At 40.2% G+C, this 25,046-nt stretch overlaps 1 protein-coding gene across 2 annotated transcripts in view; it reads left to right on the top strand.

Annotated features, from left to right (window-relative positions):
* Positions 1–23,429, top strand: part of NKAIN3 (sodium/potassium transporting ATPase interacting 3) — a 564,680-nt gene extending 541,251 nt beyond the window's left edge. The window contains exons 6-7 of one of the 2 annotated variants that reach the window (XM_084796630.1): positions 6,437–6,507; positions 23,177–23,429. In XM_084796630.1, coding sequence (XP_084652756.1) covers positions 6,437–6,507; positions 23,177–23,230 — 125 coding nt within the window. In that variant the 3' untranslated portion in view covers positions 23,231–23,429. The remainder of the gene's footprint in view (positions 1–6,436; positions 6,508–23,176) is intronic. The other variant, XM_084796631.1, reaches the window with a different exon arrangement.
* Positions 23,430–25,046: the final 1,617 nt, after the last annotated feature.

Here is a 25,046-nt window from a genome sequence, read left to right as displayed (position 1 = left end):
ACACAGGGAATAAACTACTTTTCTCCTAGTAAGAAACAAGTGTCCCAAAGGGCTAGTTGCTATCTATTCCAAAAGTCACTTCTCACAAAAATCAACATACACCCTGATGTATCCACACAAACATGTCTATACACATACATACATGCATGCATATACACATGAGTGTGCACATAAACACATGTACATGTGTACATATTTATGCACATACAAGTATACATACATACCCAGATGTAACACAAACACTCATGTATGCCCTCAGATTCTTCAGAGAGCAAGGGAACCAATATTCTGTCATTCGTTCACCCACACAGGCCATGTTACTTGGGATGCTCTACTGGATGGTGTGGAGTGGTGAATAGATTTAATCTTGAGGAAGATAGGATCTGATTCAATTTTCTTTGAAAAGTAACTCAGAGAGAAAAGGCTTTATGAGGGAAATCTCTGTAAGGAAATGGCACTTTAGATGGAGATTATCCTCAGAAGCACAGAACGAAAAGTAATGAATGATGTGGTTATAAAAAAGAAAGAAGAAAGGAGGAGGAGGAGAAAATGGTGTTTCAAAAGAGAAATGTCTACAATTGTAGAAGCAGATAGTAAAAAGGAATTATAGGGAGACATCAAAGCCAACAAGTATTTGTCACTTGATTTATAGAGCAAAGTAAAACACTGGCTAGTCATAAGCAAGAATGATAAAAATGGATTGGATAAACCTGAGTAACTGTAAGAAAATACTTTACATGGGACAAGAATTCACTTAGAGTTGTTGAGACAAATTCTATGGCTGTTTTCAGCCCTATACCTTTTGGAGCATTATTTTTATTCTTTCAGCCATTCTCTTCTGCTTCATTGACCTCAAAGAGGTTCTAGAATTTATTATCCCATTATTTAAGTATTACACAGTCTTAGGAAATTCTAAAGTGGAAAGAAACTGTCAGCAAAGATTACAAGAAACACTTCATTTCAGAAATCTGAACTCGCAGGGGGAACAAAAGCCAAAAACACAGGCAATAAGAACTCAGAATAGGACAAAAAACACAGACAAGGGAGATTTTTTTTAAACTGTGTTTTGTCTAGACTAATATGTTGCTCCAGATGAGGCCAAGAAAACTGGCCAAGGTCTTTGATCACCAGTGAATATGAACAAACAATAACTAAAATGTTACAAAAGCTCAGAAAGGTACTTCAGTAAAGACACTGTAGTCAGAGGCCCTTGGTAGCCATTCCATCCAGTTATTAAGCAGGTGATGAAAACTAACTGGTGGGATAAAAGCATTTCTAACATTGTGAAACAAATGCAACTAGTGTAGCTTTCAGAACTGAGAAAGTTCAGAAAGAAGAGAATTGCTATTAAAGATGAATGTTGCAAAAGAGAAGAAAAAAAACTTATTAGTAGATAGGATGATGTGTTTTTCTAGTCCCAGCAGTTGGGAGGTAGAGAAAAAAGGTCACCTCCTCAATGTCAACCTCATCTGCATAGGTGAGGTTGGGCTACATAAGATTCATCAGGAAAAAAGAAAGGAAGGAAGGAAAGAAAGAAAATAAAAAGGCAATTGCTCTTTTCTAAATACTAGAAAGTAAACACTCAGAGTGCATGTGTTTGCTTGAGATAAGGGTGGTGTGAGTAGCTGTGTTACTGACATCTTTATAGGGATAAGAGAGCTCTTGCAAAAGCAAAGCCAAGAGTAAAGGCTGAGAATAGTAAATACCATCATCAAAGCACATCACAGGACATTGAGCAGCATCCCAGATGCAAGAAGCAAAGACAACACACTAAATCATTCAAGGTCTAGGGAATCCTTCAGGACTAACTAGAGTAAGCATCTCCCTGCATCTAAAAGAACAACACTGAAAATATTAAGAAAAAATCACTGCTTGTGTATCCCACAAAGAGGACATAGTCATCTGCCAAGTGACCTGTGGAGTGACTAAAAATATGAAGAAAGGCGAAATCTCACCCCTTCAAAGTTCATGGTGCTGGGAAAAATAGAGAGCCGAGACAAACATCAGTGCCAATCAGAAATTAAAGAAAAGGTGAACAAAGCACTCTGGAAGGTCCCACTTTCCTGCTCCCTTATCAGCAGCAGCATCCAGCCAGCCTACGCAGCACCTCCGGGTAATTTGAGGCTGCAAATTCTTCTCCAGTTGAGGTTTTTTTTTTTCCTGAGGAGAGTGTACAAGGGGTGTGCTCAAGAATGATATTGCTGGGATTTTTACAAATGTTCTCATATCACCAAGAGAAAAAAATTCTGAAATATGAAAAATCAATAACTGAAGAAAATACATTATCAAGAAAACCAAAAAGATAGCCACTGTAGCAGTGTTGGGGAACAGGGCATTGAAACTGGGTCTTAAGAGGGGTGAATGTTTTGCTCAAGAAAGAAGACTGCTAGAGAGCAAGCCCACCTCTTCAGGTTTTGGCATCTCTTCCTCATGGCTTTCCCCTAACACAGGACTGATGAAGCAGTACAAAAGCCCTTAGCAGAAGCCTCCAGAACTGTCAACCAAACAAAATTCCATTTCCCTGATTCTCCGATCTTAGGTATTCTGTGATAGCAATAGACAGCCACTGTATGTGTCTAGACTCTGTTTAGGATGCTCTGCATTTGCCTTGAAGGCCATTTCTCTCTTGCCTCCCACCTTGTTGCCCAGCGTAATGAAAACTGAGGGATCCCAGCGAGAGTGGAGCTGCTTTCCAGTTCTCCATATCAAATTGCCACAGACATCAGTTCAACCATATCAGAGCACACACCAGAACCTGAGATGAGGAGGGATGAGATGGAAGTGAAGAATGTCCACTTGGCATGGTTGGCCCAAGTCACAGGAGGTAGTAATGACCACTGGGCTTCTCGCACCCTGTCCTCCACTATTCCAGCTAGTGCTGACATGCTGTGGTGCATTTCATTGGTTCTATATGCTTCCTGTGTTTACTTTTGCCTGCTTGCTGGGAAGCAAAAGGCCAGAAGCATCCTAGAGCCATAACACATGCAAGGGAACAGCCATGAAGATGCCATTATGTCATCTGCTTATTTCAAGCCTTGTGTGTGGGGGGGTGGGGGGGTGGGGGGTCACAATGTTTGTTTAGGCATTGGTAGAACATCTGCCCTTACTGCCTCTGAAATCCTCAATGTGTTAAGTCACTGTCAAGTTCCTTTGCATGGCAGACACAGCATGGTGCCCACAGGCACCCAGGGTGCTGTGAATGCCAAGCACACAACCTTGGTTTAGCACAGCAGGCCATGCCTTCTGAGAGCTCAGATTCCTCTGACAGAAGAAAGGTGGCAAATTAATGGCAATGAGAGTACTGTGTCCCCTACTAATGGAGGAAGAGATGTATTGTCACTTAGTTCTGAAATGACTAGTCTCCCCTAAAGGCCCCTGTTCAAATAGAATGCCGCAATTCTCTTTGAATGAACTGAATGGATATCCAGATTGCTTGTATAGGAATCAACTCATAGAACAAGCAAATTGCCATGCCATTGAGGAATAAGAAGACAAGGTCAGAGTAAATATTCAGGGTCTGGGATATAGCATAGTGACAGAACACTTTTCTAGCATGCAAGAGATTCTGAGTTCCATCTTTGGTGTCACAAAACAAAAGGAATAATAATAATGAATCTAGCAACTGGTCCTCCTCTTCCTGAATTTTCCCTTTTCTCTGAGCTAAACAAACTGTCCATTAGTTCAGTGACAAGACAACAAGCAGTGTGGCTCAATCTGAGATGAAATGTTTACATTCAGATTAAGTACTGGTAAATATACTTAAAACTGTGACACAAAGGACAGCTCTAATAATTTCTAGACATGTCTGCACTTCAGCACTAGGACACATCACAATTCAAGGCTAAACTACAAATCGAGGTATAAGATTTCTTGTCTGACAGCACCATCCATACCTAGAGTTTCTGCTCCCTTCCCTCAAGCCTAGTTAGGCTGACTGACTGGAGTTTAATTGGCATGTGTGACTTTTTGGGCTGTATCATAGGAGATCATACAGATTCTGCTGGGCTCTTTATCTCTGGCTGCTAATCCTTGAAATGAACTACCAAGCTTCAGGGGAGCCCAGGAGAGGCTGCTGTTGGAAGCAACAAGACTTCCTAGCCTCAGCTAAGCCAAGCAAAGTAACAACTTCTCAGCCAGGTGAATAAGACACCTCAGAAGCTGATCCCTTAGCTCCCTGCAAAGAGACCCTGGCTGACAGAGTGGTGCAGAAATGATGCTTTCCTGTTGTTCTAGACTCCAGTTGTCAATCATGAGCAGATGTTTTAAATCAATCCTATTGGGTGTCCCATCACTTGTTAATGCACAACTCCACAAGCCAGCTGCTTATGTTCCTACTGCATGATGAGGTTAAATGATGTACCACAGATCCCAGGCTAGGCACTTGCAAAGTTGGAGTATAAGACAAGGCCTGCATGATAAGTAAAATCAAGTCATGAGGATGGATGCAAGGGTTTTACCTGTATTTGTGACTTCTGGTTCTTAAAATCAAAAGAAATTTGAATAAAATAAATTGAAATGTTCACAGTCTGTTTAATTCTAACAGTAGGAACATAAAAATCTCTTCCTTTATACTAAAATGTTCTGGGCATTGTAAGTATGTTATAATTTATAAATAGATTTTAAAAAATAAAAACAAAGAGAACTTATCGAATTCTTAAATATGCCTAGTTAAAACCAAGCAGGTCTTTTATTAAAACTCAGAGATGATGCTGCAGAGACCAAGATGACCAGGAGACTCTCCAGTTTCCTCAAGAATGCCTAAGGAAGGGAGTTGGTGCTGATCATGCCCTCACTTTAGTCATGTCCTCACTTGGCCTCTACACCAAGCATTCTGTGATGAGTAAGCAAGTCACAACCTACAACTACCCAGTATCTATCTGTTCAATAAGAGAAATGTGCCCAATGTGCCCAGCCTAAGGACCCTAAAGCCAAGCCTGGACTGGCAAAAGAACCTGTGAATGCTTCCACACATGGAAGAGGCTCTCTTTCCTGTGACCCCAATAAAAACAATGAGAGAAACTCATACATGAAAATTGAATTAAAATACAAATTGCCATATTTTATAAACTGAGAAATATGCTTAATGTGATATCTTGGTAATAAAAAAAAAGAAACTTGTTCCTATCTGCCCAATTCTTTTTACATATATTCTACATTTTTGGTTCAAAGGAATTTAGAAAATCCAAAGAGGTACAGATACAGTGGAAAAAATGGATGCCAAACCATAGAGAAGGATCCACATATCAATAACACCAGAAGCTCTTCCATGAAGAATGAGATGGTCAAATTTTGATTGCCCTGGCCTTGCCTCAGCTACTCAAAGGAAGTGAAAGGGTGAAGTAAGTCAGCAGTTGACAGGGTGGCTATAGCTAATCAAGAATTCAGTAAAACCTCGAGGTTCGCTCATCTGTCTCTCAGTCATAGTTCCTGAAAGTATTACTTTAAACAAGCAGTTCTAAGTCCAGAGGTCGCAACCCCTATGGAGGTAGAATAACCGTTTCACAGGGGTCTAGAGTCCAGTGCTCTGTGTGCCTGTATACCTGTTAATAAACTACTGTTGTACAACCAAACCTTAGTTCAGTGGTTCTGACCCTTCCTGATGCTACAATCCTTTAATACAGTTCCTCATGTCCTGGTAACCCCTAAGCATAAAAATTTCTTTTGTTGCTACTTCATGACTGTAATATTGCTACTTTTCTGAACATAATGTAAATATCAATGGTTTTTTTTAATGGTCTTAAGAGATCCCTGTGAAAGGGTTATTTGACCTGCATAGGGTTGGGACCTATGGGTTGAGAAGCACTGGTTTAAAGTAATACTTTCAGTTTAAAAAAAAAAAAGAATAAATTAAAGATTTGAGAGAATTGTATTATAAGGCAAAAGGAAATTATAAGCATGATTATAAAAATTAGCATTTCTCTGGAGACTACAGGCAGATTCCTAGGTGTCCAGAACATGGAAAGTTTCAAAGGTTGTAAGGCAAATGATTATTTATTAGGAATAGCCTGAGGATAGAGGTGTGGAGAAAACTGTGTGATGTCCCAAACGTGTTTTCAATGTGCAGCAAATAGTCCAAAGAAGATAAAACATGGATCTTAGCAACCAAAAGAGAAATGTATTTTGAGATTTAAGGAGACACATTATTTCAAACTTCATAGTATCTCAAATGGTCACATTGTTTTTTTTGTTTGTTTGTTTTGTTTTGTTTTGTTTTTTAACTGAAATCAATAACAACTGTGACTTTTCAGGCTCTAGAAGCTCAGGTTATCTGTCTGCTTAAAATTCCCCTATATTTTTAGGAGCCCTTAAATACTAAATATTCACTTCTCCCACTTTGCAGGAAACAGGTTTTTATGCATATGTAGACTACTTTAAAATTTAGTGTTATGTGCATTTCCATTTACGCACTGATCCAACTTGGGCTGCTGTATTTCAGTTGATTTCATAGGTGGACTAGACGCGCACTCCCACTACCAGGATCATGTTGAGTTAAAGCCTGTTAAACCTGTAAGTAGAGGTGAGAACATGTGCAAAATATTAACCCATCTAACCTGGCCTAAACTAACCAACCCTGAAGTACTTTGGACCTGCTACACATCATTGCTTTAATTTTCACTCATATTAAAACAACCTTTCACGTGTAACCCAATGTCATATTGTTCATTCCAGAAGGGACTTGGTGTAGGTGATGTGGCATGTACTTCTAAAGTGATGTTCTTGTCTAATTTTTCTCATTAGCAGTTGATTTATTGCATTTGGGAAAACACGTTTATTTATTCTACAGAAGTGGAGACTGAAGGAGTCTCTAGGCATCACTGCCGAGTAAAAAGGAGGTGGAGAACGTGGATTAGAGTCTAGGCTTACAGAATACAGGTACCTTGCTCAACTTGTCTGAGACGTACATCATCTGTCATGTGGCTTTGTGAGAGAAGGGTGGGTGGTTGTCGGGAAAGAGATAATCTTCAAAAGCACAGCTCATATTAGCAGTTGCTTCTAATTTTTATTTACAATCAACATTATTTATTTTAAAAACCTCAGGAATAAGTTTTCAATATTTATTCCCCAAGGACATGGAAAAAGTCAACAACAAAGTGACCAGTATAGAACTGTTCCAATTTCAGATTCGGGAAGGAATATTGGTCACTGGATTGATAAAAATCATAGAATATAACAAAAAAAGGCTCCACAATTCCACTGTTGCAAAATTCAAAGTAGAAAATTAACAAGAATATAAAGTAACAGCTGTCCTATGCTAGCTGTGTTGCCTGCATTGTCTCATCTAATTGTAGTGAAAAGGTATATTAATATATATTAATCACTATTCTCATTTTATGAATAAGGAGACTGAAGCTCAGCCAAGAATTAGGGAGCTTTCTCAATACATCTGGCCTCATCTGTAGGTAATGCAGGGTTACTTAGCCTGACTTAATAGACATGTTCAGATGGATTTCCTGTATGTTGTGCACAACCTTACCTAATTCTATGGTAACAGGCACTATCCAGTGAAGCTGTTGGCAGTACACAACCACATAGCAAAGACTTCATGGCTGTCTTATTGGCACTTTGGTTCCCACTCAGATCTGCTGCGCTTTCCTAGCACTTCTGAGGACTGAGGTCCTGAGAACCCTGCAAAGGAGAATTGGAATTGACAGAACTCACACACCATCCATGTTGGCACTGTGCCCATCACATGATAGGTGTTTAAATAAGTTTTGGATTCCTGTGGTAAATGCAAGTGGAAAACATCTGCTCTATTTGATTTTGAATGATCACAAATGAGGTGCCCCCAAAGTTGGTATTTGTGGGTTGAGGAGCTTGGCAGGAGTTATGACAATTACCAGAATGTTAAGTGCACTGGAAACGAAAGAGAACAAAGACAAAGCCTGGTGATGGCTGGAAAAGCCTCCATATATTGGTTACATAAGAGGGTGATTAATGGACTCTTTAATCTTACCATGAAAAAAAAAATAACTCTACAGAGAAATTGCAGTGTGAAAAGCACTGCTGTGTAAGAGAGTATATTAGGAAGGTTATTAAGAACTGTAATTGATTAATGTTGATAATAGGAATCTCCTTCCTCAAGGGACTTTAAAGAATGGATTATTAAATACCTGTGCATCCCTCAAGGTGTGTGTGACTATGTCCTAGGGCAAGTGACTTCCTTTTATGTTCCCTGAAGTCCCTTCATCTCTGGGAATCGAGACCATATAAAGCATCCTCTTAAGATCATCTACCAGGCTTTGATCAAATCCTCTATGTCCTCAAAGGGTTTTCTCACTGTCCCTGTTCACTGCTGAACCTGCACCAGTTCGGTGGGGCATTAGCATAAACCACAGGCTGCAAAAAGCTACAGGACATGACTCTGCTTTGACCCATTATCATGTCATATGAATATGGAGTGGCTTTCAACTATGAAGAGGGTGGAAATTTGACAGATCAAACTAAGCCTGCATTGAAATTATTGTGCATAGGAGAATTTTAAAAGTCACTATCTGTTACTCCCCAGTATGCAAATATTTCAGAATTGATCCAATGGGCATCACTCAGATGCTTGGTTTCTTTACTAAGGCCTTTTATACTAGATTACAATGCATCCAGCTCAGCTCACTGATAATCATATTAAGTACACATGCACACATGTGCATGTACACACACACTCACACACATACACATACACACACACACACACACACACACACACACACACATCAGCTTGGAGAAAACTCTAGCTTTCTGTACTAAATTGATAAAGAGGAGACTGAAAGCTCGGCTGATTTTAAACTTTCATTAAGTCTGTTCAATTTACATGGAGTATAAAGCCAGATTTCATGAGGAAGTGCCTTTATTGAGAAATTCATAAGACTCCTCAGCATATTCCCAGACATGTATACATGAACAGGTGCCTTCCTGTTGAAAAAGAGTTGCAAAAAGCAGACAGCCATTCATAGGTGGCACTGTTCAACTGTATAGGAAGACTCCATACCCATGTATCAGCGTCAACTTATTAATGGTCAAATTGGGTGTCTATATATATATATAGCAGAGCACAGTTGTGATAGTGATGGTGTAGTTCACAGATGAGGCTGGCTTTTTGTTCTTTCTTTCTACAGTAATGATATCAAGCCCCATTGATGAATTATATCATTTTAATTCTATTTATACTCATTAATTGATTGACTGCAATGGTGTGAACCACTCACTCCCTGGGAGCTGGGGGTAAAAAGATAAATAGCAATTCAGTATTGGCCTCTAAAGCTAATCACTCAGGGGGAGTGACCTACATAGAAAGAAACCAAACATAAAATTATATCCCCAAGATAATGTTTTGCCCAAATGAAAATGGCTGTGTTTCCCTTAGTACAGAAAAGCTTCACTGGGAAATGACACTGAGAAGACCATGGCAGTTGACAGTGGCAAGGCCATGTATGAATATGGAAAATCTCTATACCTTCCTTTGAATTTTGTCATGAACCTATGTGGGAAGAAGAGGATAGGGTGGAATAGGAGGGGGAGGACAGAGGGGAGGAGGAGGAGGAAGAAGATGGAGAATGCCCCTCATATAGAAGCTCAGAAGTCCATAAACTTCTAGAGCAGGGATTATATATGCTCAACCATGTTCCTAGCGGCCTTATTCATAATAGCCAGAACATGGAAACAGCCTAAGTGTCCCTTAGTAGAAGAATGTATAAAGAAACTGTGGTACATTTACACTATGGAATACTACTCATCTATTAAAAACAAGAAATTCCCAAAATTTGTGGACAAATGGATTGAACTAGAAATTATCATAATGAGTGAGCTAACCCAGAAGCAGAGAGACTCAAATAGTATATATTGACTTATATCTGGACACTAGGCCAAGGGGTATGTCCCATGAAAGTCTTCACTTACCAGGAAAATGGGATAGTGGTGAGGACATCCTAAGGTGAGAGAAATATAGGAGCTAGGGAAATAGATGGATCCAGAGGGTCCTAGAAACCTACAAGAAGAACACTATGATGGGCAGATCTGGGCCCAGGGGTTCTGCTCGATCTAAGGCACCAACCAAGGACAATACATGCAGTCATCATCAAACCCCTTTCCAGATCTAGCCAAGGGACAGAACATTCTCCACAGTTAAGTGGAGACTGGGGACTGACTTTCACACGAACTCTGGTGCCCCTTATTTGTCCATGTCCCCTTGATGGGGAGGCCCGATGACACTCAGAGGAAAGATAGCAGACTACCAAGAAGAAACTTGATACCCTAACATCATTTCAAGGGGAGGAGGTTCCCCTCAGTCACAGTCATAGGGAAGGGGAATGGGGTGAAAGTGGGAGGGAGGAAGGAATGAGAGGATGCAGAGGATGGGATAGCAATTGAGCTGTAATAAGAATGATTTTATTTTTCAATAAAACGTTTTTATTTTAATAAAAAATATCTATCTAGACCTATACTATACATTCTTGACTCCCAACTTTTTCACTCAAGAAAATTTTTATATGATAACACAGTTTATAGATGGGTATACAATTAAACATTTGCTAACTGATAATAAATTGTAAAACAATTATTTGGCATATGACATTTTACCATTAAAGACAAAACTGTGTATAGCAATGAGAAGGACAGGTCTATTTTTGCATTAATAACTAAATTTTGGATGAATATGTGGGAGCACAGGATATAGAACATCATCACTATTTCCAGAGTTTATCAATGTTTTGGTTTTATTCATTTCTGCTGAGGATACCACTTTGAATAAGTGCATAATAAAATTGTAGAAATATTTTTAGGAACATTTTAGAAATTGCTAGAAGTTCTGTCCTAATCCAAAACCAAAATTTATTTAGTGATCTTTTATAAAACACAAAATGAAATCTTAAACAGCAAATTTTAAAGGTAAACATTCAAATACAGCACCATCAAAGATATGCTAATTTGGCACTCACCTGCTAAAGGGTGGCAGTAGGGAAATACTAAGTCTCTGTGTTCTGTAGTTGGATCATGTGCTTCTGTGACCGCAGAAGACTTGTAGAGTAGAAACACAGTAACTCATGTTGTGCAATCTGCATGTTTTAGGCAGTGGTTGTTGTCATTATGTAGTATGTTTGCTTGTACAATGCAAAGTGTGCTTATTATGTGTTCAGAAGTAGACCACAGTAATACAGCTCAGATGAGTGCTTCCAGAAAAGCTCCATATTTGCATGTTTGATGCTGAATTAAGTTTTGATCATTGCACATTCAGAACGCCTTTACTGTTACCAAATCACTTATGACTCCCAAATCCAGTGATACAACTTCACAATGGATGTAATCCACAGTGTAAGAAGCTGGATTCTAGAAGGCAAGGTCCAAATTCATGACTCTTCAATCCTATATCTGATGTTGTGCTTGCATAAAAATGAGAAAATCTGTAAGAAAGAAGGTGCTAAGGTGGAGCAGGCACCCTGGCAGTTCTTAGTGAAGACACCAAGCAAGAGCAGCCACTCTCATACCACTATCTTCACAGCTCTTTATGCCTACAGATATCATAATGCTTTCAGTAGGGCTTGGAGAAATGCCTTAATCAATAATAAGCATGACACACAAGCATGCATACCTGAGCTTGATACCTAGCATTTATTTAAAATGCTAGCCATGAAAGCATAGCTTATCACTAATCCTAGTGCTTAGAAGGTGGACATAGGGCTAGGGATTGATGGCTAGAAGAGCTCAGTAAATTAGTGGTTGGGGTTCAATGATGGGCATTGTTCTCCAAAACAAGATGGAGACCATGTTCAGTGGCACACACCTTTAATCCCAGCACTAAGGAGTAAGAAGCATAAGTGAAGTGTCTGTGAATTCAAAGTCCAGCCGTGGCTACAGAGTGAAACTATTAAATAAATAGAAAAGTAAGTGAGTAAATAATTAGATAGATCATAAAAAAATAAATGGTAGGTGAATGAGGAAGACATTCAATGTGGACCGGTGATGCCCTGAAACAAATGTACACATATACATGAGCATACACACACACACACACACACACACACACACACACACATCTATTCCTACATGCATCAGATATAGATATAGATATAGATGAAATACTTTGAGCGGTTGTCTTCTGAATATAGCTTGCAAATGTGGAACAAAGGTCAGAATTTGCTTATGCCTGAGTACATCATTTTGCCATAGCTGACGCAGTGGGAGTAACCTCACATTTCCTCCCAGTAGGGACTTTACCGGAACCTCTGTGGCTACTAATCACAAAGGATTCTTCCTCTGCTAAAGGCAAAGAGCAATAACAGCTCTTGCCTAAGAGGACCAAGCCCAGGGTTCTAGAGGCCAGCTGGGTGTTGAAGAAGCATTTACACATTGGAGGCAATAATGACAGCAAGGGAACTGGGACAGCAAAAGCAAATTTACCTTTGAGAAGAAAAATAGTAGGGCATAAAACCGTCTATGACAGTGAAATGCAATTTCAGAGAAAAACATAATGAGCGACTAAATTAAAGTTTGTCAAAATCGTGACTCGTGTATTTTCATTCAAAAGGCAGCATCTGGATAGCAGGAAAATTAAGTTCCATGTAGCAGTAATTCTTCACATAAAAGTAATTAGAGCAAGGCAGTTTATCAAAGAAAGATAGCAGCTGCATTCCAGAACTGTGCTGTACACCAGAAGAGGAGGGCGATCAGATTCTGTTGGAAGCATCCAAGAGGAAGACACCCGTGGCTACAACTTAGAAAGGTTTGATGAGGCTCTTTATTCCAAACTTGCCTGTCACTTAAAAAATTTTTCTAAGACTTCCAAATAAGAACCTGACTTTTCTGTAGTCTCTTGACTTGTCTGATTGCCTTCCTTTGCTGGAGACTAATTTTTCTTCACACACACACACAAAAAAAATGCTACGTGTCATGTGACCACTACTGATTGAGTGTCCACAATTGCCTTTGAGTGCTAAAATGCAGAGGCACCTAATCCCTATTTCAAAACACTATTTCAGCATGCTCTAGATAGGTATCTTTGTTGCCTGATTATTTTTTCCTCCAAGAGTCCAGGCCCACAAAAAGTGCAGGTGTCTATTTGCTCTTCCCTAAGAACATCACTTTTCCATCAGTAGTGGTACCACTGTAAGTTGTCTCCACTCAAGATCACTTTGTATTTAGTGTCTTGATTGAGCTCCAGCTAGTAAGACACAGTCACAGGTGTGCCTGGGTTGGGGGAGGTGGGTAAGAAGGTGGAATAATGGATTTTCACATTCTTATTTTTAAAAAACACCTGTCACCACTCCAGCCAGGAAACCAGGTTGGCTAACATCAGACCTTCCCTTCTGCTTCTGCTCCATCAAATCAAATCCCAAGTCTCATTCCCAGCTCTGTAACACAACATCTGCTTGAGACTCCTTTCCACCTCATTTAAAAGATCCCCACAGATCTTTCCTCCTAGCCTCTGCCCCTCAACTCATTGCTTTGTCCCACCACACAATTCCAGCAGGAACTGCCTGGAAACCCACGGGCCACTCGGCTAGGGAGGCAAGGAAGCAGGTGGGCTGACTGAAGATATTCACCTCTCTCCCTCTGCTCTCAACCTCCCAGTCTCCTCAGCACTGCACCAGAACACCTGCTGCAGCCTTCCTTCCCACTCCTGAATACATCTCCAGTGGATCACACAGAGCGCCCCCTCCAAAATTCCTCCCTGCAACTTATTAGTTTGACCCAGCCACTTCACTTCTCCCTCCATGCCTCTACGTCCAATCCCCCAGTGTCATTCCCAGCTGTTTAGCAAATCTTCTGCAATGGCCTCTCCTTACTCTTTGACTCCATTACCAGGGGACTCACTAAGCAGAAAAACAACACAAGAAATATCATGGAAAATATTTTCAACAAAATTATAAAAGAAAACTTCCCTGACTTAAAGAAGGAGATGAGTAGCAAAATACAAGAAACATACAGAATACCAAATAGAATGGACCAGAAAAGGAAGTCCTCTCAGCACATAACAATCAGCATACTAAATGCACAGGAAAAAAAGAAAGAACATTAAAAGCTTCAATGGAAAAAGAACAAGTAACATATATAGGCAGACCTATTAAAATTATACCTGACCTCTCAATGGAGACTCTAAGCACCAGAGGTGCCTGAAGAGATGGGCTGCATACTCTAAGAGACCATGGATGCAATCCCAGACTACTATACCCAGAAAAACTTTCAATCACCACATATGTATAAAATAAAACATCCATAGTTAAAAATGTAATAATAAGCAAAATCTGTCTACAAAACTAACCCTACAGAAGATACTAGAAGGTAGACACCGACGTTACGAGGTTCACTACATCTAACACAGGGAATAAGCAATCCCAGACTAACAAAATCAAAAGAAGGGAATTTCTTGAGTATACACACACACACACACACACACACACACACACACTCACATACACACACCATCACCATCACCATCACCAACATTACTACCACCACCAAAAAAAAAAATCGCATGGATGAACAAGTATTTGTCATAGATATCTCTCACATCAAGGATCATAATCCTCCAATAAAAAGACATAGAATAACATAATGTTTTCCAAGACAGAATCTATCTTTGACTGCATACCCAAAACATAACTTACCATCAAAGAGAGATATCACCTCAGCTGAAAGGTATGGAAAAAGTATCCAAACAAAGTGACCTAAGAAACAAGATGGTAAAAAATAAAAAAAAATTTAATCAATAAAAATAAAATAAAATACACAAAAAAATGTGTTAGCAAAAAAAGAAACAAGATGGTATAGCCATTTTATTTATTTATTTATTTATTTATTTATTTATTTATTTGCCCATTCATTCATTTACTCACTTTACATGCTGATTGTAGCCCCTTCCTCTTTACCTCTCGGTCCCACCCTTGCTTCCTCTTTCTTCCATCTCCCTTCCCCTACTCCTCTGAAAAGGAAAGCCTTCTCCTATTGATTCATCTGAGCACATCACGTCCCATCAGGACTGAGCATATCTTCTTCCCCTGTGGCCTGGCAAGGCAGCCCCACTGGGAAGTGATTGAAAAGCATACAACAGAGACAGCTCCTGCTCCCCTTACTAGAAGATCTACATGAAAACTGAGCTGCCCATTGGCTACATCTCTGTAAGGGCCTAGGTCCAATCCACTTGGTATAGCCAATTTAATAGCTCACAAAACAGACTTCAAACCAAAACTAATCATAAGAAATAGTAAAAGTACACTACATACTTATCAAAAGAAAATTCCAAAGAGATATTTCAATTATTAGCATTTATGTACCAGACACAAGGGCATTCAAGTTCATAAAAGAAACTATACAACAGCTTAAATCTCATATTGAACTTCATACACTAATGGTAGAAGACTTCATTTCCCCATTTTTACCAGTAGACAGATCATCAAGACAAAAGCTAAACTAAAACTTAATACTGGAGCTAACTGGTGTTATAAAGCAAATGGACCTAACAAATATTTACAGAACATTTCACCCAAAACCAAAACAAAATATCTTCTTCTCAACACCTCACAGTGCTTTATCCAAAATTGGCACAATGCAAATCTCACGAATACAAGAAAATAGAAATAACATCTTGGATCCTATCTAAACACCATGGATTAATGGTGGAGCCTAACAACAACAGAAAACTTCAAATTCATGGAAACTGAACAAATCTGTACTGAATGAAAAATGGGTCAAGATAAAAATGAGGAAAGAAATCAAGACTTTCTAGAATTGAATGAAAACTAATACACAGCTGGGCATGGTGGCGCACACCTTTAATCCCAGCACTCAAAGCCAGAGGCAGGTGGATCTTCTTTAAAAGACTGGTAAACTTCTACTGTAAAATCATCTAGCCCTGGGATTTTTTTATTGGTATGCTTTTAATGTCTGATTTTATTTCATTGATGAATATAGGGCTGTTTAAATTGCTCATTGGAAAGAAAGAAGTCAAAGTATTGCTATTTGCAGATGATATGATAGTGTACATAAGGAAGTTCCACAAGGGAACTCCTACAGCTGATAAACTCTTTAAGCTAAATGTCTGGATACAAAATTAACTCACAAAATCAGTAGTCCTCCTATATACAAACAATGAAGAGTTTTGGAAATAAGTCAGTGAGACAACACCTTTCACAATGGCCTCAAATAATATCAAATATCTTGGAGTATCCTTAACCAAGGAAGAGAAAGACTTGTGTGATTAAAAACTTCAAATTGTTGGAGAAAGAAATTGAGTAGGATATCAGAAAATGGAAAGATTCCCCATGTTTGTGGATTGTTATTATTATCATAGTAATAAAATTACCATTTTAGCAGCAGCAACCTACAGATTCAGTGCAATCCCCATAAAGTCCAACATAACTCTTCATAGATCTTGAAAGGACAGTTTTCAGCTTCATATGAAAACACACACACACACACACACACACACACACACACACACACATGAGAGCTCAAAAAAAATCTTGAATAATAAAAGAACTGCTAGAAGTATGACAATTTGTTTTTAAGTTGTATTATAAAGCTATATTAATAAAAGCCACAAGGTAATGGAACAAAAAACAGACACATCCATCAATGAAACTGAATTGAAGCCTCAGACATAATTCCACATGTTAAATATAAAATATGAGACACAAAACATATATGGTATAAGATTGAATGTAGAATCATGAGGAGAGAAGGGAGGGGTAGAACCCAGGATGACAGAGAGAAAGAAAGAGAGGGGGGATTTTCTCTTTTTATATCCTGGGCAGCTAGCCCATCTAGTGGCAGGCACATAATGATGTCATAGGTTGCTAGACAGACTGGGGGCAGTATACTAACACCACACACCTATGGATACCTGATTTTTTTATATGGAGGCAAGAAATACACACTGAAAAAAAGATAGCATCTTTAACATTGTGCTGGTCAAACCGGGTGGCTGCATATAAGAGATTCCAAATAGACGTATTCTTATCACCTGAACAAAGCTCAACTTTACATCGATCAAAAACATCAAAACAAAACCAGATACAAGACAAAGTAGGGAATAGCCTTAGATTCATTGTCAAAGAAGACTTTCTGAACAGAACACCATTAGCTCAGGTACTAAGATCAACAATTAATAAATGGGAGCTTATGAATCTAAAAAGTTTATGCATGGGAAAAGACAGTGTCATTCAGACAAAGCAGCATCCTACAGAATGGGAAAAGGTTTTCCAACCCCATATGCAATAGAGGACTAATATCCAAAAGATATAAAGAATTCAAAGAACTGGAAATCAAGAAAACAACCCAGCTAAAATGTGGGGTACAGATCTAAACAGAGAATTCTCCCTAGAGAAAACTCAACTGCCCAAAAAACTCTTAAAGAAACATTCAACATCCTTAGCCATTCAGGAAATGCAAATCAAAACTACTTTGAGATTCCATATTATACCTGTCAGGATGACTAAGCTCAATAAAACAAGTGACAACTCATTCCGTCAAAGATATGGAGTAAGAGGAAAACTCTACCCTTCGTGGTAGGAGTGCAAACTTGCACAGTTCTATAGAAATCAGTGTGGCAATTCCTCAGCAAGATCTACCTCAAGATCCAGAAATGTCAGTCTTGGGCATATACCCAAAGGACGCTTCATCCTACCACAATGACACTTACTCAACCATGTTCATTACTTAGAGCAGTGTACCAATTTCATAATACCCAGAAATCAGAAGCAACCTACATGTCCTTCCACAGAAGAATGGATAAGGAAAATGTGGTATAATTACACAATGGGGTATTACTCAGATGTTTAAAAAATGACATCATGCAATTTGTAATCAAATGGATAGAACTAGAAAAAGTCATCCCCAGTGAGATAAGCCAGACACAGAAAGACAAATGTGGTGTGTATTTTTTTTAATATGTGGAAATTAGCTATTGAGTCAGTGATAGCCAAGCCACAATCCAGAGAACCAGAAAAGCTAGGTATAGAGTAAGGGACTAGAGAGAATGAATCAATCTAGTTAGGAAAGAGAAGGTATAATAGACAGATTGGGGCCCAAGGGGGTCCTCTGATGGGAGTGTCAAATGGGGAGGAGGGGAGTTGTGGGAGGGAACAGGTAGAGGAGACATAGGTAAAATTAAGGGGTATTTGAGGTGTAGTATATAAACACAATATAGTAGAAACTTCCTAAAATGTGTACTTATATGAGGGCAGTTTAAATGAAATTGCCTATGAGAGAGACAGAGCTCCAACTGGGTTATTCTTGTCACCAAATGAAGCTTCTGGCATTAGAATTCAGGTACATCTGATTGAGTTGTTCTCCAAAGGGACCCTTCAGGAATTCCCAAACAACCCAGGCTTTTGCCAAGAATGTAGGTTGTTTTCCACAAACTGATAACATAGAGATGTCTACATAGAGCCTTCACAGTGACTTTGGTACAGGAAGGTACTCTGCATGCTATCAAAAAATAAAGGTAAACACCAAGCTAGCCACAAACCCTTTGATCTACAATGGAGTGTCACCTGCTCTAAGATATGCTAGTGCAATGGGAGCACAAACCTTGTGGGAGTAACCAAACAATAACTGATTTGACCCAAGGCCCATTCCACAAGATGGAACCCATACCCAACACTGCTTGGGTGACCAACAGCCAGAGACTAGATAGTCCAGGGACCTAGGGTAATACTAAATAATACAAGTCTACACAAAGAAAATAAATGATTAAATTACTTTTAATGATATTCTGTTATACTCATTGATTAGTGCCTTGTTCATTAATCAGAGAAGCTTCCTCTTGCAGCAGATGTCAACAAGTATACAGACCCATGACAAGACAGTATGCATAGAGTTTTGAACACTCCACCCTAAAGGAGATCCCCTTAGAGCTCAGATGACGCTGTGGAGGAGGAATCACAGAGAATGTAAGAGTCGGAAGGGATAGAGGACACCAAGAAAATAAAGGAGTTCATATGAACTCACAGAGACTGCACCAGCATGCATAACGCATACTTGAGTCTCTACCAGATCCTCTGTGTGGCTTCCAATTTAGTGTTTTTAATGGAATTGTTGTATTGAGTTTTTGTTTGTTTGTGTGAAAAGGAACTTAAAGTTGGGTATGTAGAGAAGAAGAGAGGATCTGGTAGAACTTGAGAGACTGGAAAAAATATGATCAAAATATATTTAAATTTAAAATTGTTTTAAATAGTAAAAATATAATAAAAAAGGAAGAAAAACTTTCAGTAACTAACTATGAACATAGTGGTTAGAATAGACTAAAGATGAATAAATGATAATTATTTTTATGTTCTCTGCATTTGTTCCTGATTGGCTTTCAAAGCTTAATATTTACCCAGAGAGTGTGTTCAGCTATATCAAATCTGCTTGCTCTGTTCCCTGTGGTACACAGAGCACTCTTAACTGAGATCTGCTCATAGGGATTGCTGTCTCACTCTTCCCGTTGCTGAGCATGGAGGCCCTCTCACTGAGAGCCACCATCAGCCCCTGGGAATGGAAGGCACTTTCAGAGATATTAAGCTTTGAGAACTCTCTTGTTTCTTTTCTTTTTTTTTTCAATTTTATTTTTATTTATTCAGTCACTTTATAGCCTGATCCCAGGCTACGCCCTCCTCTCCTCTCAGCCCCACTCTCAACCACACTCCCATCCTATCCTCTTTTTCTTCTCATAGAAGGGGAGGCCCCTAAGAGATACTAACCCACCTAGAACCTCAAGTCACAGCAGGAAGAAGCACATCCTCTCCCACTGAGGCCAGACAAGGCAGCCCAGCTAGGGGGAAAGGCAGGCAACAGAGTCAGAGATAGCCCCTGCTCCAGTTGTTATGGGACCCAAGTGATGACCAAGTTCAACACACTAGAAGGAACACCAAGAAACTTAGAAAACAACTAGAAAAACAAATCACTGAAAGCCTACCTTGAATACATTGGACTAGCATCATTGTCTTCTCATCTGTTTGCTCTCTGCTTTGGATCAGAGTTCATCAGACCTCTGCCTGATGAGCTTTCTGCATGCACCTACTTAAAAGCAAGGGGGCATGGAGAGGCACAGCTTTAAGGATCCAAAGTCAGCACCTAGACCTATTGCGTACTCATAACATTAAAAATGGGACAATGGGATATTCTGTGTTTTTGGATATATCATGTAAGAAATGCATACATACAACCACGTACAAGGTGCCTGTTTGTAAAGTCAAGTGTGACCTTGAACTAGTCTTTTGGTAGAATGAACCAATTCTTGATGTGTATAAGTAAGAAGAAATTTAATTATGGGAAAGTATTCATAATTCAAATAGGTTGAGGAGACATAATGGTCAAATATAATGTAGATTATCATTTCAACAATTCTACTATAATGAGGCATTTCTAGGTAATTGAAGCAATACAGATATGAAATATATTAAATGCTAATAAGAACTGTGGTGGTACAGGAGAAAGCTAACCTCTGACACTATTAACCATAACTGCTATACTTGCAAACTGGAGCCTAGCATAGCTGTCCCCTGAGAGGCTCCAACCAGCCGTGGATGGGAGCAGATGCTGCGACCCACAGGCAACATGTGGCCAAGCAAAGAGAGTCTTGTGGAAAAGTGGGAGTGGAAGAATAGAAGGACCAGGAGGTGACAGGAGCTCCACAAGACCAACAGAGCCAACTAACCAGGGCCCCCAGGGGCTTGCGGAGACTGAAGCACTAACCAAGGACCATGCATAGACTGGACCTAGGCCTCCTTCACAGATGTAGCTGAAGGGCAGCTCAGGCTTCATATGGGTCCCCTAGTAAGGAGAGTGGGGGCTGTCTCTGACATGGATTCTATTGCCAGATTTTTGATCACTCCCCACTGGTGGAGCCGCATCTCAGCACAGGGGAAGAGAAGGAGCTCAGTCCTTGTGAGACTTGATGTGATGGGATGGGTTGGTGAAGGAGGGGTTCCCCTTCTCAGAGGAACAGGAGAGGGGGCATGAGGGAAAGGGAGGGAAAGTGGGACAGGGAGGAGAGGAGGGAACGGGCTGCAATCTGACAATCTGAACGTAAAGTGAATGAATGAATAAATAAATAATAAAATTTTTAATTAAAAAAATCTGTGGTGGTAGAGACTAGGTAAAAGTAAGCACACAAGTAGGTAGATAACTTCTCACAGTCAGGCATGTTGTCCTAGTGTCTACACTTTGGTGTTGGGCCAGGTAATTCTTTGGGGCAGGCCTGTTGGACTGTGGAAGGGTTATCTTGCGGCATCCTTACCTTCCACATAGTAGATACAGTAGAATTCCTGTTTTTATCCACTTCAGCGAGACAAGCTTCTTGTGTTCACAGAAAAATGATCATTAGAATCTGCACTCTTCCTGCTAACTTAATACTGTACAGAACTATAAGAATCCATTTTTATAATCGCATCTCCTTCTCTCCCTGTGGAAAGGGCTGTTAAAATGCAGAGTGAAAGGATTAGACTTAGGGGCTTCCTGTTCAAACTCCAAAGAAACAGAGGCATTGAGTAAATGCTATGGGATGATTCCAGATGACCAGGGGGCCTAGAGAGGTGTGCAGGGGGAAACATCATTTTTAGGGAGAAAAGAGGCACAAAGAAAGAAAGAAAGAAAGAAAGAAAGAAAGAAAGAAAGAAAGACAAAGAAGGAACGAGAGGGAAAGGAGAAAGTTGGAGATATTTAAACTATTTCAAATTATTGCTGAAAAGTCCATTTGAAGTGATAGAGTCAATGACTTGTGCTAGTGGCAGAGAATGTTCTAGACAGGTATGTAAAATTACTGTGTAACAGCCTCCATTGCTGGGATGGGTATGATTATTTTGGAAGGAGACAACTCACGTGACTGAGGGAAACAGGATAGAGTCACCAGTGACAGTAGTGGCCACGTGCTGCACACAGGGAGCTGTAGGGCACCCATGAGTTCTTGTAGCAGGGTGAGACGCAGCATGACTGGGTACCAAGAGAAGTGTTCAGAGGGGCCTGCTGAGAAGGCTCAGCAGTTAAGAGCACTGGCTGTTCTTTCAGAGGTCCTGAGAGGCAGGCGGATGGCTGTGAGCTCGAGGCCAGCCTGGTGTACAAAGCAAGTCAAGATCAGCCAAGGCTACACAGAAAAACCCTGTCTCAAACAAACAAACAAACCAACAAACAGAAGTTTCCAGAGGCCAGTTTCCACTGGGCTGTCAAAGGAGAGTAAGGTTTAGACCAGCTAAGCTTTCACGGGAGAGGGAGAGGGATGGAGAGATCTAACACACGCCCCACGAGCTTTTATTAGATGCTGGCTGCGAAGGTAAGGTTGACTTTGTGCATGCACACGTCGTTCAGATCCTCCCATTCCAAAGGCTGCAAAAGAAGTCACATCTGATCAAGATGTGGACAATGGGACAATTAACGCAGGATGGTTGTGGTACTTCGGGTTTGTCAGAGAAGCAAAATTTACTTTGGTGGTAGTGAGTACGGGCCCTGCTGGAGAGGGCGAGGAAAAAGACAGAGAAGTAGGAAGTCAAACAGGGAGGCGGGGAGGAGAGAGGAGAGAAGTGGGAGAGATGTCAAGAAATTGGCTCTTGCAGTAATTGACCGTGCCAAGTCCACAATCTGCAGATGAGGCTGGCAGACTGGAGAGTAGGGATAAGTCAGTGCTGCAAAGGATCTGGCTGGAGAATCGTCCGTTCCTCTGCGGCGAGGCCTTCAAACGATCCCACGAGGCTCACGTACACTGTGGAGCAAAATACACTTTACTTAGCCTATTGATTTAAAAGCTAATCTCATCTGAAGGACACTGCCAGCGTTTTTTTTTTTTTTTAATTCTTTTCTTTCCTTCCTTCCTTCCTTCCTTCCTCCTTCCTTCTCCTTTCCACCAAATATTTGGCACAGTGGCTAAGGCAAAAGGCCAGGGTAGGCTGTTGGTAAGGGAGTCGGGTCCACGGTTTGTCTCAGACCAAGACCCCTGTTAACAATCTATAAGGAAGAGGTTGGGGCGCGGGGCAGGGTAGTAAATTGAGGACGGTCTACTTTATCCTACAATCTTGTGACTGTCAGCTGTCTCCCTGTCTTGTTTGCCACTGGCTGATCTGGAAAGCCGAGCCTTCTGCCTTCCTAGAGCCTAGTCAGACAGAAGCAGGCCCACCCTAAATTGCTTTGCATTTCAAAAGGCCTGGAGAAAGGGACAGGCTTTTCATTTATCAGCGCTGAAGTTCTTAAAAGCAATTCATATTTTCTTTTTCAGGTCGAAATAAGTAATGACATTGACTCTGAAATGCGGCTCCTGGACTTGAGTTAGGGAACAAAGCACCACTGGCCTCTAGCTCTGGGGATCCTGCAGCGTCACCTTCCTCCTAGACAGCAGGACTGCGCCCCCTGCCGACCAGCGAACACGGAGCTGCGAGGTTTTTTGGTCTCAGCCTGTGTAACAATAGCGTTGTTTGCTAGATGCAGATGCGTTCTGGGTGCTTGGGTGGGTATTTTTTTAGTCATCTTCTTATATGAGCACTTGTAAATTGTAAAAAAAAAAGTAATAATAATAATTTTTAATTTTTTCTTAATTTAACTTGAGGCATGTAAAATGAAAAAATATCTGTGAACATCTCCTCCTAATAATTTCTAAGGGGCCTGTCTGTTGTTGAACTGTGACATCCAGGTTGCAGGCCCCTGAACTCTGCTAGGCTAATGGATTTGTGTAAGCAGACTTTGCCTGTGGGCATGAGACACAAGGGTAGACCCTGTGGCAGATTGCACAAAAACTGGACCCATTTTCAAATGTGTTTGGATCACTGTTTAAACAGCACCAGAAACATGGAGTCATTTGTTCTGAATTTCCAAAGTCTCCACAAAACTGTTATGGCTATTTATATTTTCATATTTATGCATATGTTGTCCTCATAATATTGTAAGATGTGTGTGTGTGTGTGTGTGTGTGTGTGTGTGTGTGTGTGTGTGTGTGTGTGTTTCTATGCATTGTTGAGTACAACAAGAGAGAAATGCTGAGTGGAAGCCTGTGCAGGGAGCTTGGCTGTCTCTGAGGTTCATATTTTCTGCTCTTTGTTTCACTCCCAACCCCAATGTCAGACCTAAAACATACAGCTCAAGGGCTGTGGGACAGAAAGCACAGCCATAAATCTATAGCCGGGAGCTTTTAGGGATATTCAAAGGGAACATTCAAGTGCTGTGGAATTCTCTGCAGAAATCTATAATGAAAATATTTATGTTTGAGTTACATTAGTTTTTCTTCTTTCTCCCACTCATCCTAATAACCAAGAAAATTATGTGGGAAACCTAATTTTCTAAGGGTGAAAAAAAATCCATCTTGAAAAAAACTATCACAATTCTGGGGCCTTTAAATTTTAAATAAAATATACATATGTGAAATGCATAAAGTTAAGGATACAGTGTGACTAATTCTGAGAAATGCATAAACTGAGTAACCAATGCTCCAACCAAAATACAAAACATAACCCTTTAGGAAACTACCTTAGGTCCCCTTTTCCATCAGTCTCCATCTTACCACTGACCCCCAACACATACCACTCTATAAACTGCAGAATGCTTGACTTACTCTGTCAATTTAAATGTTAATCTAATCTGGTTTTGACCAAATATGTGGACACTGGGACATGACCAAATAGATCCATAGAATCTGACTTGCTTCTCACTGCTGAGATGTTCCTGCTCGCCATGTAAGGCGGGTGCTTGTCTCTCATCAGTGTTTTCCTGTCTCTCCATTAGCCCCCATGAGAAAATCATTCTGCTCCTTTTGTGTACACATGAAAATGAAGTTTTTCCTTCATCAAGGTTCTGTCTGTTCACTGTTTGCTCCGGAGATGGTCCAATGTGGCTCGTGCATCTCTAAGGCACCCATAAACCACTGGAATTGGTACAAATTTCTTCATGTTTGTGAAAGCCTCTCTGTGCCCTTTTCTTCCTCTTATGTACATAAATTTTTCATGAGTCTGCTAATAATCAGAATGCAGTGCAATCACCTCTGCACTAATGCTTCTAAGGTCATGTCCTGGGTGGTGTTCGTTCAGTCAGCTGACACTAACTCTGGCTAAAGTGTATCCTTCAGACTAAACCTAGATTCTAAAAGGAAAGGAGCTTTT

The sequence above is a fragment of the Acomys minous genome (assembly GCF_964271855.1).
Source record: "Acomys minous genome assembly, chromosome: 1".
Lineage (NCBI taxonomy): Eukaryota > Metazoa > Chordata > Mammalia > Rodentia > Muridae > Acomys > Acomys minous.
The sequence above is the reverse complement of the archived record's forward strand: the minus strand, read 5'-3'. Positions and strand labels throughout refer to the sequence as shown.